Source organism: Podarcis muralis, chromosome 8 (assembly GCF_964188315.1).
Source record: "Podarcis muralis chromosome 8, rPodMur119.hap1.1, whole genome shotgun sequence".
Classification (NCBI taxonomy): Eukaryota; Metazoa; Chordata; class Lepidosauria; order Squamata; family Lacertidae; genus Podarcis; species Podarcis muralis.
In genome coordinates, this window is record NC_135662.1 from 33,690,817 (window position 1) to 33,704,014 (window position 13,198).

General features: G+C 42.0%; 1 protein-coding gene across 9 annotated transcripts in view; it reads right to left on the reverse strand.

Moving 5' to 3' along the window:
* The window catches only part of SULF1 (sulfatase 1), a 98,962-nt gene that overhangs the window by 49,335 nt on the left and 36,429 nt on the right, over positions 1-13,198 (reverse strand). For all 9 annotated transcript variants that reach the window (XM_077932932.1, XM_028736748.2, XM_028736749.2 and 6 more), the window contains one exon: positions 1,657-1,892. In XM_077932932.1, coding sequence (XP_077789058.1) covers positions 1,657-1,828 — 172 coding nt within the window. In that variant the 5' untranslated portion in view covers positions 1,829-1,892. The remainder of the gene's footprint in view (positions 1-1,656; positions 1,893-13,198) is intronic.

Consider the following 13,198-nt stretch of genomic DNA (forward strand, 5'->3'; position numbering starts at 1 on the left):
CATTCATCTATAAATTTGCCAAGTTCTATTTTCAACTAAATTAAATATTTTACTGCACCAAAGATATTTGCCGCTACAAGGGTGCAAGCTGTGGTTGAAGAGGAGGTTTGTTCACAGAGGTTAAAGTTTTATTTTATGAAAACAAGATTTTAGTCTCCTGGAAGATACACAGAATTGGTTCACGCATTGTGGAAAGCCATAGTTAAAAATAAGCTATGGTTTACTGCGAACAAGCAGCTTATTAATACATACAGTTCTTCTCAATCATAAACTCTTTGCTCCTCCCTTTTCCCAGCTGGAAAAGAACATACATCAGGGTTGGCTTAGCTTTGTGAGCAAATCAACACTCATGGTTTGCTTGGAAAGAAGGAAGCCATGACTGCTGGTTTGAACTAAAAGTTGAGTCAATGTGGTGGCTTGTTTCTTCCCCTTGGAGGAAATTGTAGGAGTAGGGTGGCCCCCAACTCCTCACAACATTGGGACATCACATGAGTGGTGTTATCCTCTCCATCACCCTCACAAGCTGGTGCCTCTGATCCTAGAGCTTCTTCTTCTTCTTTGGCAATCACTCGTAGCCAAGTAAGGTTGTCTTCCATGAACACAGTCTTAACAGTGACTCCGTAAGTGACTGTGGAGGCCAGTTCTGGATCCACATGTCCTTCCACAGTGGGGACAGAGGTTTCCAGGCAGGAGTTGATCAAGGTGAGGGTTGGCCAAATGTGCCTTCCTCTTAGCACGTTTCTCCTTTTCATCCTGAGTTTGAGCGTCTTCGAAGTCTATGACACTTTTGGTAAAGGCTGTTCTCCAACTGGAGCACTCGCAGGCCAGTGTTTCCCAATTGTCGGTGTTTATTCCACATTTTTTTAAGATTTGCCTTGAGAAAGTTTGCCCCAAGTAAGTACAACCTATTCTCAAGGATACTGTAGAAATAAAGTAGCATGCAACTGCATTCCTGAGAGGTCTTCTGTTGCAACAATAATATGTAAGAGGCATAAAAGGTCAACTTCAGTAACAGCCTGTATAGTATCATTGTCCAGCTTATTATAAAGATGTGCGCAAATTGTACGAAATTAGTAGTGTAAAAGTAATAGAATGTTGAATACACACTATGTATGGACATTGTGCATTATATAGTTTATTCACTAGGTGGCACTTGATATAATCGTATTTGGGTGGAGTCAGGGGTTTCCTATGGCTGTTCTCATTGGATAAAATCAGTAACAGTTCTTGTTTAGTTTCCTAAGTGGCTTCTCCTCTATGCTTCCATGATACAGTACTTCAAATGCTTAAATGCTGTTGGAAAATGGACCATTATTAGCAAAATTAGCTGCTGTTGACAGGCAGCTTCCTTCTTTTCCAAACATGACTTGCCGCACGCAATAATAGAAAGCGTTTCATTTAATCAGAGGTTGCTGAGTATTAACATATATTGATTCTGCAATGTACATCTCAACAAAATGGGAATCAATTATCAAATGCAGTGAGAAAATTGATTCCCCTCCCCCTTGGAGAAGGATTTACAAATCTGTCAAGTAAGTATAATAATGTGCAGGAAAGGCAAATATGTTAAGGATCATTTACAGAGCACAAAGTGATCTTTAAAAAACAACCAAAGACGACTGAGTGAAATTATGCAGTAAATTTCAACAGACTTACCCAGCTCCACGTCTTGGTCATCTGTGAGTACAAGGATAATGTTTGGCCTGATATTTTTCCGCTCCTGCTGTACACGTCCTCTGAACCTTGGGGATTTGACAGTAGTACAGTGGCTCCTTAACAGTTCAGTGCCAAGCACAGTCCATATAAATGCAATGCAATAATGATTCATTGTATCTGTCCAATACTGCAGTTAAACCCTCGTGCAAATGCTTCTGTTCCTTAATTTTCAAGCTCTGGATAATGAAAGGGATAAAAAAGGGGGGTGGGGAGAGGAACAAATGAGAGAGAGAGAGAGAGAGAGAGAGAGAGAGAGAGAGAGAGAGAGAGAGAAACCTAGTTTAAAGCTCAGCTTGCATTCGATTAAATATACATAAGACAGAACAGAAAACTGTTCTTACAGCTGGATGTTGCTTTTTGAAAATGATACCGATATTTTTCAACTGCAGTGTGCTTGGTTTTCCTTCTGCAAGATTTAGTGCTAGCTGTATTTTATGGTTTGCTGCGCAGCCATCTTCCAGAGATGCTTCTGTTTTCTTTACAGCTCATTATTTTCTTCTATTGTTATTATTATTCCACTTTATCTTGCTCAGGGCAACCCAAAGTGACTTGGGTTAGACTAGATGACGCTTGTGGTCCCTTCCGACTCTACAAATCTATTATTCTATGACTTACAACCAAACAACTGATCCAGGAAAAAAGCATTTTGAGCCTCTTTAGAAGAAGCCCTCTAAAAGTGGTGTTCAAATCCATAACCTCTTAATTCCCTGTTCAGCAGTATGTCTCTTGTGTAGCATGGCAGATATCCTTTCCTGGGAGCATGGAAAGAGAGAAGTCACTTAAATCCACCTCTCCTTATATACAGGGTTTCGGTGAGTACATGCCCTAATGGTTGGAAAGGTCCAGGTTTTCTTCAGAAAATCAGCAAAGCTGATGGGCTTGCCTTCTTCCCTTCAATAAACATTACTACGTTTCTTTCATCTCTTTTCTGTTCAAGAGAGGTCCCGTCCCAAGGCACATGCAGAACAGCAGGCCTGTTTTAGTCCAACTCACCTGCACTTCTGAAGCAGAGATAAAGACATGGCTGCTGGCCGTAATCTCTAACATTATTTGACGCTGCTCTGTTTCTGTTTGCAACTTAACAGAGAGCTCGTATTAAGTGACAGTCCAGATGATCCTACCCAGCACCATGAAAACCTGTATCCCTGTCCCTCATCAATCAGCAGTGGGACTGAGCACATCATCTATAATGCACGACAACTCTAAGCAAGCGTTTGTCCCCAATTCTCCATTTCCAGATTCGGCTCACTGAGCCTATCAGAACCCCTTTCTCAATGGCTGTCAGTCAAGCAGCCCCACTATTGTAAGCCCTAATGCAACCTCAGGAGGGGTCTCCTTGCTGCGGCAGACTTAAACCCACAACAGAAAATGATTGATGGGCCTTGTGACTAAAAAGGTTAGTCACTTACACGCCAGCACTCTCTGCTCCATTGGCAGAGGCTCCACCAAGCGATGGAAACTCATGATAATAGTAACTGAACGTGAAACTTAATTGGCCATATATTTTTATTTTAAAATACAGACAGGGCTTGAAGGCAGACGAAGTGCAAGGAGGCATCCTCCATGGGAAAGTCTGCTTGGAAAAGAGGCGACACCAGCCTTAATGAGAATGGAACGCAACTCATCAGACAATCCGTCCTCCCACACCTGAGACTTCATATTTAGGCATGCAACATTAACTAGTAGGGGATAAATCAGCAGAACTAATTAAATGGAAGCATAGCATAGCAGAGACGGCAAAGGGGGGTGGGGGTGGTCCCATCACTCATTTCAAAACACAAAGGAGGGATGCAATTCCTTAGGGAGAAATTTGACACAGACCACCAGCAATAAACATATATCTTTTAAATGCTGGATTTTTTCTTTCTTTTCACACCCACTTATTACTTGAAACTTCACAACATATCCTATAAACAGTGTCATGCATCTCACTCCTCGGGAGATAATTGCACCAGGAGAGTGTGAATGTTGTTTCTTTAAAACAAAAAAACGAAACAAAAAACCCTCCAAGCATCTGTAAGCAAAGAAATCCGGGCTCCATTGTCTGTGCATAAACATTCCAATCTCTGATTGACATCACAGCATAAAGGCAGTATGCTGGAGGATTCTGCATGCTAAGTTAAATGCTATCGCCCTGACTACATAACATTCAGAGAAGTAGACTGGAAGTCAGTAATTAGTCTGAGCATGCTCTCTCTCCCCTTAAAAATATTTTGGTTTCCAACCATTTGCTCCAACTGGAGTACAGGATTATTGACCATTAAAGTATTTTTTTCTGCCTGATAACAGCAATGCCACTTACACATGGTGCAAAAGCTAAACAGAAATTTCTCCTGGGGATCCTCTTTAAAGTGCAGGCCTCAGACTCCTCTCACATAAAGTCAAAAGAGGAGCACGTGGGAGTAGGAAAGAGAAAATGTGTAGCATTTCCTGTATCAGATGCACTGCCTAGATAATTTTTCCAAATAGTGTTGTACCCAAACAGACCCAGGTTTTCTACAGCTCTGTTGTGCTCTGGCGAGTCCCCTTGTCTATCAGCGAAGTTCGCCAGGATTTATTTGACGGTTGCAGCAAGCTGGATCTCGCCTGCCTTTTAATTTTCCACAATGCCCCCACAAAACAGCATTGCTCTGAAACATTGTGTGCAATTTAGATGGCAGCTGTCCAGCGCTACATGGACTGCTGGGCTGAAAAATAATTAAATATAGGGCCCCCCAAGTGTGGCGTCAGCCAGTATAAAGCAGGGGTTAGAGAGCTGGAGTAGGACTTGGGAAACCTGGCAAGACCTAGGTTATAAAACCAATCCTACCATTAAAATCATTGGGTGACCCAATCCCTATACTCTATTCCAATTTACGTTAACACTGTTACGGGAATAAAATGGGATAAGCAAGGTGGCAATCAAGCCACCTTTATTTCTCTGGAGAAAAGATGGGGAAGAACAGCAGCTCACTGGAAGAGCATCCACCTTGCATTTAGAAAGTCCCAGGTACAATCCCTAGCATCTCCAGGTAGAGGTGAGAATGTCCCCTGATTGACACCTTGGAAAGCCACTGCAGGTGTGAACAGTACTGAGCTAAATGGCCCTTTGGCCTTATTTAAGTTAAGGCAGCCTCCTATGTTAATATGATATAAATGCAAGACATGTGTGTGAGGGGGGAAGAATATTTATATATATATATGCTCCAAATCTATTCTACATGACTAGACACCTCTTGTGCAACCAGGGAACCTGAATAGGTACAGCTCCTGATGATGCAGAGCAGTGCCCAGGTATCATATATCATGTGTACTTCCCTATGCCCTTATGCATTCATTTCCCTATTAATTATCTGAAAAGGGCTTGGAGGGCTCAGCAATCCCAACTACTCACTACATGCATTACCAGGTCCCCCTTGCACAAGCACTTATTTATTCAAAGGCAACCTTTTTAAAAGCTGCCATCCTCTCACTGCCCCGCTTCCAGCTCCTGAAGGAAATGAAGCAACGAAACACCCCTGCAAAATCTAGGGCTTCAGTGGGGATACAAGAACGTACTGTAGTGTTTGCGTTGGCTACTTTGCCCTAGTCTACAAGTGTCCTCAGAGACACTGCAATTTGTCTTTGAGAAACAGTCAAAAGCAAGAAAAATTAAAGAGAGGCCTTGTTCTTCACACATGGCAAGTGAACGTAAGGCATTGTGCAGTGTCCAAGGATCAAGAAGAGACTACAAGTTGCCTTTCTTCCATAAGGTAAATGAAAGCATATTGACTGCAAGTGAAAAATAAGCGACTTAGAGAAAGTATAAATATATTTTTGTACAGGCAGGCATGTAATCAGGTCTCCTAGATGGAATCAGAGGAGATGCATTTTGAATGTACCCCTTTCCCATATATATTCTGATCCTACACTGAAATCAGCTTTACAGCAAAAGTTACATGGAGCTATAAAACTGTGAAACCCATTTATCAAAGGAAAACTGCACATAGAGACTGCTCAGCCTGCTTGACATTCTGTGATCCATTACAGTGTGTATCGTGTTTACAGTGTTTCCGGTTTTTACACCACATGCAAAAGATTGCACTTTATTCAATATGTACGCACGTGGGCATGATTGGTTTAGGCCAGTGATAAACTGATAAGTCTTTAGCCTGGGTGTTACATCTGTCTCTCCAAATAACATTGTTACAACCTCCCTTCATGTACAGCTTTTGGATCCGGACACACTACTCTCTGAAGCGCTTTACTTTGGAAGGAGCATTGTCTGCGACTTTTGGACTGCTTTCATTCCACTAGGGAAGCACACAGGGAAATTTGTGCTCTAGTACAACCCATTGACAATGCAACAACTCTAAGGACCAGTGTAGACATGGCCATTACATTGGATGCATGTCAACAACTGATGTGTACGTTCCTCCAAAATGTAAATAGCCGCTAAGCAGCACCAAGATGTCAGCAGGTGGAGAGAAATAACACTTTCTCCACCACAATCTTGTCAAAAATCCCCGCCTCAAGCTGGGCTGAAAGCCCATGGGAGTTTCCCTTCCAATACAAATAGAAGCTTTTGGCATAAGTGATTAAAAAACAAAAATCTGGAACACACTAAGAAAAAGACAAACTTCACTTCTTGCACCACAGTTCTGACCCTTCCAATTAACAGCTTACGTGGAGTTAAAATGCTGTGGTGCCATTTAGTCTAAAGTGTCCCAAAACATGACAGCAGGTGCACTGACTTCTAAGTGATGAAGTGATGCTTTATTAAAGCAGATTAACTGTACAGACAGGGACACCGGTGGCGCTGTGGGTTAAACCACAGAGCCTAGGACTTGCCGATCAGAAGGTCAGCGGTTCGAATCCCTGCAACGGGGTGAGCTCCCTTTGCTCGGTCCCTGCTCCTGCCAACCTAGCAGTTCGAAAGCACGTCAAAGTGCAAGTAGATAAATAGGTACCGCTCCGGCAGGAAAGTAAACAGCGTTTCTGTGTGCTGCTCTGGTTTGCCAGAAGTGGCTTAGTCATGCTGGGCACATGACCCAAAAGCTGTATGCTGGCTCCCTCAGCCAATAAAGCGAGATGAGCGCCGCAACCCCAGAGTCGGTCACGACTGAACCAAATGGTCAGGGGTCCCTTTACCTTTACCTAACTGTACAGACATGGAAAGAGACCAATACAGTACAGAGCTCTTACAAGGCTAAGGGCTAGCAGGAACAAGTCCAATCTAGGAAGCAGGGCCAGGGTTCACAAGCTGAAGATCAGGAACAAGCATTGCAAGATTGCACAGGAGCTGCAAAGTTGTTCCAACAAGTTTTCCCACCTATCCACCAAGCTTTTAAGCAGAGGCTGAGATGCCCAGCTACTCGTGAGAATCCACAGCTGCAAGTTTTAAACACTTTTTGGGCACCAACACTATAGAGCATACTGCAGTATTTGAATGTGGAAGTTATTGGACCTTGTATCCCCAAATCCCAATCCCCATAGGTTAAGAGAAGCTGTAGTTTGTGCACCCAGTGAACCTGGAAAGAGCCACTTTTGACCACAGATGTCACCGAAGACTCAAGATCTTCTAGAGGAACTATGAAAAGTGCAAACCTGATGGAGTAGGACACAACCAACAAATTGCAAATACAGCAACCACCTATCTACTGTTCATTGGAAAGCCGTAACAATATCAATACCATCAGACTTATGCGAAAGGTGAATATGACAAGCATTTTTTGATAATGTTTCCTTACAAGTTGGCTGTGATCTGCCTGCAGAATTGCAATAATTCACTTCCATACTGACCATAAACTAGCAAGGATTAAACAAAGATCAGGCCACTCCCTTTTTGGCGTTAACTTGAGTCTTAAGTGCCTGAAAATATGGAAAGAAATGCAAAGCAACTTGCATTTTAATAAAACAAACCCTTTCTTGAAAGAGAATCTTGAGTAGTTTTATTTTCCCATCAGAACCAAAATAGTAAGAAGACACGGAAACCCCATACCTTCAATTTAGAGATTAAAATTAGCTCCCACTGGTTAATCAACCAATCCATCTTTAGACGACTAGTGTACCGACCTAATAATTGCCAATGAAAATTTTTGACATTCCTTATGTTGAAAATGCTGGCAAGTTACAAATACAGAAGCTTCAGGATTGGTGTGCATGTGGTGGTGGTGAAATTCTGATTTATCCTGCTCAATTCACATACATTGTTTCCACTGATCTCCAGTGTATGTATCAGAGAGAGAATGAAATGCCACTGTATTTGAACAGGTGTACTTTTGAGTTTGGGTAGCCCCTTTAATTAGCAGTCCTGGAAATGTAAGTTTTAGGGTGACCATATGAATTTTTTTTTTGTTTTGCATATGCCCTGTGTTATGTATCTGAAAGAGTGGTCTTTTTGAATGATTATCTAGTCTCAGTCCAAGTTTAAACAGAAAGACAAAAAGAGTTCACCTTGTCACCGAGTTCCTTATTATGGTGAGATGCATTGCACTGAGACCCCTGGGTACGGGGCGGCATATAAATTCAGTAAGAAACAAACAAATAAATTATAATTGAAATTGCAGCGATCATTTCTAAACATGCATATATTCTAAAAATTAGCATTTGCACATTGTTATCACTAAATCTGCATCCTGCTTTATCATCTTTTTTGTTACCCTAGAATCACAGAGCTGGAAGGGATCCCAAGGATTGCCTAGTCCAACTCCCTGCAATACAGGAATATTCAGCTGTATAGGGAATGAACCTGCAACAATGGAATTATCAGCACCAGGCTCTAACCAATGGAGCTATCCAGGCTGACCCTAGTAAGATATATAATAAGAAGTCACATGAAATTTACTGTAGAATTTTGGTCAAAAACGAATTAAAAGTTAAGGTGAATTTTTCTTCTAAAAGAATATGACAGTTGAAAAATGCTAGTTTTTGCACATACTCAATTTCAGGGTTTTATTAAGAGTCCCTGGAAAAATGTGTTTAAAAGTAGGCAACGGTATTTTTCAAACGCTGCACTTATATTGCAGGAAAACAAGCATAACAATCATTTCAGAAAATCAGGGCTAGCAGTCCAGTTTCCTATGGGAAAGCAAGCCTCTCAGCATGGAAAATGCATTTACAGTACAGCAAGTCGAGAACAGCAGGATCTACTGCCTCCTCTTAAAGGTTAATCCATTAATCTTAGTTGTAAAGCACTGGATTTATACTGAATATAAAGAATGCCATTAAATATCTAGGCCTAGCATTTATCTGTCTGATCTACAACATATTTATCAGTCAATCAGAATTATTTGCTCACCTCTAAATATAATCTGCCTGCAATTATGATGTTTAACCCATGCTGGGGGATAAATTATCATACCCACCAACTATAATTTAGTCTAACTGCAGGCATAGGGATTTGTAACCTCATAAAAAGTACGATGTAATTTAACAAACAAAGTACAACCAGGGGATTTCGGCATAAACTTTTATGCAAGCATACATTCCTGCATAGGCACAAAAATGTAACACACATTTTAATCCACCATAACCGTTGTGTATATGCTAAGCAGCAACTTAAACTAGTCAAAAACTTCCAATTGTTTTAAAACTGAATGAAACTTGTTTATTCCATTGAGCTGGTTTCAACTAAAAGATAGTAGGGGCTGCATTACAGTATAGGAAACCAAATAAGGAAACTGCAGCCTGCCATGTGTAACTTATTGGACTCTTACAATGTCTTACAAAGGACTTTGCACAAACAGGGAGCTTCCTCTAGATTTGGAATGCTTTTCCTCACACAACATCTTCCACTTGGAAACAGTCCTTCCATGAATAAGAGAGCCTTTCTACTAACAGAAGGGCACGTACCTTCAGATTAAATCCACAGAATGTGAAGGTGGCAGCCACAGTTTAAGCTAGGCGTAATTTCCATGACAGAAATTCTTTTGCCAATCACTGTGATCATGGGAATTGCTGCAGGCATTCTCCTCCTCACGTGGTGTCATGAACCAGGGCTCCGACTCCTTACTCTCAGGAGAAGAGGCCATAAATACAGAGGATTTAATGGACTGGGAGACAGATCGGCCCTCAGAATCAGCCATCAATTTCTATTGCCTCACTGGCATAGAAAAGTACAATCACCAAAAGAGCCCATGATGCCAGTACATCTCTAGCCTGAAGACTTCCAGAGACAATGGAGTAGAGGCTCCACTCCTCAGAGGCAGGATAGAAGCAGAGGCTCAATCTAGGTTTGCTGGTTGCTACAGCAGAATGTAAGCCTGTCTTGTCTTCCAGTCTACACTCTACTCAGAGCTATCCAGGGTCCTTCCCGCTTTGCTTATTTGCCTTGCTGGACCCTGTCTTGCCTGGCTATGCTTATCTGGACCTCCAATCTGCTTTGTTTGAGTGAGCTCAATTGAGGTGACCCCTGCTTTGCCTGCCCCTGCTAATCACCTCGGCTTGTTTGACTTTGCCCTACTGGAACTTGATCTGACTATGTTTACTGCATCCTGAATGGAACCAGGTCAATTGGCCCTCCTGGACCCTCCTCTGAAGATCTCACAAGCACCCGGAATATTTTCTGTATTTCACCCTGGGAAAATTGCAATAATTTTTAGTTTGCATCAGGTCCCCCCCTCCCCGAAATGGCCTAGAAAGTGATATAATTCAGCATGTTTATTTGCATTTAGTGAACAAAGCTACAAATTTTAAACAGCCAAGCTTGAATAATATCATATTTGTAGTTTGGCCTTTGTGCATTGTTACTAATGACCTTACAAAATGGGGGGGGGGAGGGAATATTTGGGGGGGAATTGCCCCACACATAACTGCCCAAGAGTAGGTATGACTGGAGCTAGTGATAATCAAAATTACTGTAAGGCGAGGGTTTCTTTAAAAAAATTAAGTGTTTAAGTGTTGTTAAGATTATTGCACCTGATCTCCAAATTTCCAAAAGACCTAGAAGTACATAATTTTCAACCATGACGACTAAAATTACATCTATAAATCAAATCTGGGCTGTACCTTATTTCTGCATGGGAGCAAAGAAACATTCAAAGCGGCTGGATTAAGACCACTCTTCTGTGCCAGTTAGTTTATAGGCCTCATCAAGAGTTTAAGTGTAACAAGCTTTAGGTTTATATTAACCATATGTGACATGAAATAATCCAAGAGAAAGTTCTAATACATCTTTCAGCAGAAAGGAGAGCTTTTACAAACAACTCTGATGTGAGCTTTTAACACACTTTTCCTAACTTTGTTTTCTCGCTGTCCAATTTGCTTTGTTTTAGAGGTTCATATTTCAACTCGCTGAGAATTGCACTTGCCACACAAAAGGATGTTGATATAATTAAGCCAGATGACGTGCCCCACAAGTAAAATCAGCCATTCATGAAAGCTGGTCACCAGAGGCCATTTCAAACAATGCATATTTCAGGGTAATCTAAAGTAATCCCTTCTCTCTGCTGATTTGGTTTCCAGGCAGTCTTAAGCACATGTGTGCTTGCAAACAGGAGGCTTATTAAAACCTGATGTTATATTAGAGATTATTAAGGCAGTGTGCTCGTGATTGAATTCAGTGTCTATTGTCCTTCAGAGCTAAAATATCAGTTATGGATATGCTTATTAAAATGGAGATGTGTCATGATGCATCCAGTGAGTTCTTGTTAACTCATTAGGAAAAGTAACCCAGGATTCTAACTTTCAACTTTTTGAGGGGAAAAAAGTTATAGTCTTGGCCCAATTTTAGCAGCTACCAGGAAATACATGACAAAACTCTTCAGATCTTTCCCAGCCATAAACAATGACCTTTGTGTTTACTGGAATTTAGGCTATTTTCACATCCTCTTTATAAACTGCATAGTTTTGCTGGGCCTCTGCTCAGCTGTGTAATACATCATTTAAAAATGGACCATAAAAATTACCTATCTAGAATGACTCAGGAAAGAGTCTCAAGTCAGGATTATCAAAGCTTCAAGAAACATAGACATCATTTTTATATTTGAACCAGAATCTTAGACATTATAAAATGTTGTTATCCTTTTTTTTTTTTTAATCCATTTGTCCCCAGAATAGTTCGTAAGTCTCCAAAAGAACAGTTCCATTTTCTATACCTCTATATATTATTTTAAAACTCTCCTGGATCTTTGACGGACCCTAATGGTCCATCAAATTCTTGGAAGAACATTTTTGTGACCTGTAATTGACCTGGTACAACAAACCCAAGAATGCTGCCTCCACAATGCTCGTGATCCTGTGCCAGGAGAAATAGCAGCATTCCAGAATCTGCATACCAGAATAATCAGACCAGGTGAAAAAACATCATGTTGGTCATTTAAAATGCTTCAATAGATACAGCTTGTAAATACAGGTGCAGCTTAACTTACATTTGGGTCTGATCCTGCAAGAACTTAGACAAACAACCACCTAAGATCATTAGCCTGCCCAGAGAGATCACAGCTACACAGCTGTTTCAATTTAAGCAGTTTGTCAGTGCATGTAAGTTCTTGATCCTAAGGCTTTTGGGGGCTGGAAATAAATGATTAGGATGGAAACCATGCCCTTCCAGCTTCAATGGATTATGCCAGCGTTGCCAGCACAAATAGTTGGGATCAGAGTGCCAATCTATAATCTTCAAGCATTAAAAAGGATTACATGCACAAACTATATACCGTATTTTTCGCCCTATAGGATGCACCGGCCCATAGGACGCACTTATTTTTTTTTGGGGGGGGGGGGAAATAAAGGGAAATTTTTTTTATTCCCCCCCCCCCCGCCACAGTCCCAAAGAGCAAAGAAGCCATGACAGCGAGCGGGATGGATCCCGCTCACTTTCCTGGCTTCGTTTTTAGCCTTGGGGCTGGGGGTCCGGGAGTGAAGGCGAGGTTGCGCAGCTTCCCCATCGCTCTCAGAGCTTGCGGGGCAGGGGACGGGCAAAGCCCGAGCTTCCCCTGACCCCAGCCCCCAGAACGGGTCGGAGAGCGATGGCGAAGCTGCCCTCCGGAGGGCGCCCCGTGGTTCGGGCTGCAGGCTGCTGCCCACAAGCCTTGCGAGCCGGGCGGCAACTCCCGCTGGGCTTGCAAGGCTTGCGGATAGCTTCCTGAAGCCTGGAGAGCGAGAGGGGTTGGTGCGCACCGACCCCTCTCGCTCTCCAGGCTTCAGCGAAAGCCTGCATTCGCCCCATAGGACGCACACACATTTCCCCTTCATTTTTGGAGAGGGAAAAGTGCGTCCTATAGGGCAAAAAATAAGGTATTTCAAATATAGTAGGTGTGGGGGGGGGGTGTACATGCCTTATCCTAATTCTAACATTTTCAACTCCGCCGAATTTTAGGTAGAAGTCTTTCCCATCCCAGTCCCTGGAAGATCCATTTTAAAAGGTGGTGACAAGGATCCTCTGCAAGCAAAGTAGAGATGCTTTACCACTGATCTAAGCTAATGGTTACATTTTATTAATTTACATTTCTAAAACGTCTGTCTACCCCTTCAGCCTTCAAGCAAGTAAGTGCTCAGGGTGGCTTACTAATAAATAAACCAAATA